The sequence below is a fragment of the Rhea americana genome, unplaced genomic scaffold, assembly GCF_003343005.1.
Source record: "Rhea americana isolate MKP2758 unplaced genomic scaffold, rheAme1 scaffold_220, whole genome shotgun sequence".
Taxonomy (NCBI): domain Eukaryota; kingdom Metazoa; phylum Chordata; class Aves; order Rheiformes; family Rheidae; genus Rhea; species Rhea americana.
In genome coordinates this window covers 873,863-877,102 of record NW_028186330.1, presented here as the reverse complement: position 1 = coordinate 877,102, position 3,240 = coordinate 873,863, and the positions used below count along the sequence as shown (strand labels likewise).

General features: G+C 48.9%; 1 protein-coding gene across 1 annotated transcript in view; it reads left to right on the top strand.

The window, feature by feature from the left end:
• Positions 1-928: 928 nt before the first annotated feature.
• VWC2 (von Willebrand factor C domain containing 2) overlaps positions 929-3,240 on the top strand; it is a 52,791-nt gene continuing 50,479 nt past the window's right edge. The window contains exon 1 of the mRNA XM_085305477.1: positions 929-1,683. Coding sequence (XP_085161603.1) covers positions 970-1,683 — 714 coding nt within the window. The 5' untranslated portion in view covers positions 929-969. The remainder of the gene's footprint in view (positions 1,684-3,240) is intronic.

The following is a 3,240-nucleotide window of genomic DNA, read 5'->3' as shown; positions in this document are numbered from 1 at the left end:
GGCCCGGCCCGGCCCGGCCCGGCCCGGCCCGCCGGAAAGTTTGGGGAGGCAGCGGCGGGGGTGGCCTGGCTGCCGGCGCCGTCGGGGGGCGCGCAGCGGGGCCGCTTGTAAATGGCTTCGAGCATGGGCCCCGCGGAGGTGGGCTTGTGCCGGGGGGCTGGAGCGCCTTGGTTTCCCCTCGGTGTCGGGCGTTTTCCGATGTAACGCGCGGTGTTTTAAAAGTCGGCGGCTGCCAAACTCGTGGAGGATTTGGGTTAGATAAGCCTCTGCCGCAGAAACTCTTAGCGGATCGGCTTTGCCTTTAAAACGCGGGAAGAAGGACGCGGCGTGTGCTTGTTCAGGTAGTCCCGAGAAGGTGTAGTTTTGCTGTGCTCACTTTAACATGGTTGCTGTTACTTGCCTTTAGAAGGAAATGTGCATGTTGGCAGGTATTTAAAAAAAGAAAAAGGCTTTAGAATGAATAAAAGGTTAAGGAACACTATCGGGCACGCAGTCAGTAAATAGGATTGAACTGTCTGGTTTCTGCTCTCGACCCTAAYGTGATTTAGGGAGCTCTATTTAATTCGGTATGTGTCCTCTTCATRTTGCATCGTTTGAAATGAATAATAGCCCCTAAATGTTGTAATTTTTTTCATGCACCTGCTGTTGCAAATCCCAGCTCCCCGGAGTTGTGCGTCGTGCTTTTACAGAGCCGAAGAAGCCCGGGTCCGTGCCCGGAGCCCTGCTATTTATAAGATTTCAGAGAGTGGGGGAGGAGGAGGAGGGATGCAGCACAAGGCTGTTGTTTGCCTTTTGCATAAACTACCGAGGCAGGTTGCATATTGTTTGAGATGTTGCGCTGGTGCGGGCGAGCGGTGGGGAGCCGTGCCCGGGCTGAAGTGTGCCTAATCTCTCTTCCCAGGAAGCCTGGCATTGTGCAGTGATTCCCTCCGATGTGAACGCAGTGTCCCCTGTGGGATGCGGTAGGTGATGCCCAGCTCTACTGCAATGGCAATTGGAGCTCTCTCCAGTTCTCTCCTCGTAACCTGCTGCCTCATGGTTGCCCTCTGTAGCTCCACCATTCCCGTACAAAAACTGGCCAAGGCTCAAGACAAACAGGAGATAAAAGCCAGCCAGGAAAAGAGGGATCACACGTCAACAAGGGACGGTCAGACGGGCCCCGGGAAAATGAATGAAATCGGCAGGAGCGGGAGGGAGGAGGGCACCAGAGATTGGAAGAGCAAAGGAAGCAGGAACTACTCAAACAAGGAGTCCTGGACTAAGCAAAAGCAGGCTTGGAATAGCCAGGGGACGAGTGGTAAACTGGGGAGCATTCAAGTGCAGGAGCAAAGGGAYGCCGCTGCTGAGGAACCTCAGGTGGCTGAAGATGCGTCCCTCCCTGAGGCCGTGGCCAGCGTCACCCCCGAGCCCCCGGAGGAGTACGCCTACCCGGACTACCGTGGCAAGGGCTGCGTGGACGAGAGCGGCTTTGTGTATGCCATCGGGGAGAAGTTTGCACCAGGGCCCTCCGCCTGCCCCTGCCTGTGCACGGAAGAGGGGCCGCTGTGCATCCAGCCCGAGTGCCCCCGGCTGCACCCGCGCTGCGTCCACGTGGACACCACGCAGTGCTGCCCCCAGTGCAAGGAGAGGAAGAACTACTGCGAGTTTCGGGGGAAAACCTACCAGACCCTGGAGGAATTCATGGTAAGGTCGGAAACAAAGTCATTTCACAGGTCGTTCTGCCATCTAAAGCCATTTTATGTTCTTGGAATGCTGTCTCCATGTTTTGGGGCTCTCCCCTGCCCTTTTCCTTTTTTGTATTAATACTGCATCTGTACTGCTGTAAAAATGTTTCCCTTAAACGTGACCTTTCTCGTGCAGTGATACTGTAACATTTAAAAATGAGGGGGCTGGTCTTTAATAAGTCCTCTGATATTTACAGTAAAAAAATGTTACTTGAAATGATGCTACTTGGTGTTGATGGGGATGTTTTGGGGATTCCTAGCACTACATTTATTACCTTATTTTACGTTATGTTAACTATGCAACTTACACCTTACGTAGATCAGGCAGTGTTTTAGGGGCTGATTTTTTATTCCTAGTAATTTGTCAGTGCCAGCACCTTTTTCCCTGCAGCTCCTTTCTCTCTTTTCCTTTTTGGCTCTTTAAACCGGGCTATTGAGATTATGTAATATTTTCTCTCTTAGGGGTCTTGTTTTCAGTAAGAGCATAGTTCACAGTCTGGATTGCAGTGATACCTTAAATACTATATAGCTTTATCTTTAGAGAAATCCTTTTAGAGCAGGGCCCTTTTAGCACTATTTTGCAAAGTCATTATCATTGAAAATGCAACTTGTATGTTATAGCGCACTGAAAAGTTTTGGAGTTGGTGCCAGTTTTGTCATTGTTTATCTTGCCTTTCTCCCTTTAAGTATCTTATCAGAGCTGGGATCTCCAAGCAGGCTCCTAAGTATTTYCTTGGGAATATCGGTTAAATATTGGTCTGGATCAAAACCTATATGGCAACACACCTGAATTTTTAGCAGCTGAATAGGGGGGAGTTGGAAATCCAGTTCCGAGGTCTGGCAGCTTGAGCCCCTCTCAAGGTGCAGGAGAAAAAATTATCTTTGCCAAGGCTGTAAATGAGTTCCCACCTCTGCTCTCTGTGGTGTTTGGGCTTTCTTAAAAACTTACTTCTATTCCAAATGTTTTTTTGTATTTTTTACTTTTTGAAAAACAAGCAAAGAGYGGAATTACTTTCTCCAGAATAAGTCACAGTATCTTCCCATCTCTTAGGTAGTGCTGTGTAGAGTGGTAGTTGTTTTCAAGGCATGAGGGAGAGCAGTGGCTCAGCCTCCCGTTTCCTGTGTCAGCCTGAAGCATGCATTCAGCTTCAGGGCAGCAGTTCTCTCCTTTAAAGAGAGAGGAGATGCTTTTACCTGTGGATACTCCGTGTGACCTTTTCGGAGATGGATTGTGAAATCCCTCCTTTTCCAGCAGAGTTAATTCTGAAGGGCAACTGAAACAATGATGTTTCTGCACGTGTTATCTGTAGATTTCAGTATCGAAGTTTTAAAGACTTCTCCCTGTGCTTTGTTTGTGTTCCTCTAAAACCTTCCATGTCCCTGCCTTTATACAGTGTCATCGTATTAATGGCTCTAAAGCAAATCTTAAAGGCATGTTAAGTGTGTCGTAGTAGGAGGATAAAACCTTAAAGGTATCTCAGCATGGCTGGCAGCCTTGGTTTAAAAAAAAAAAAAA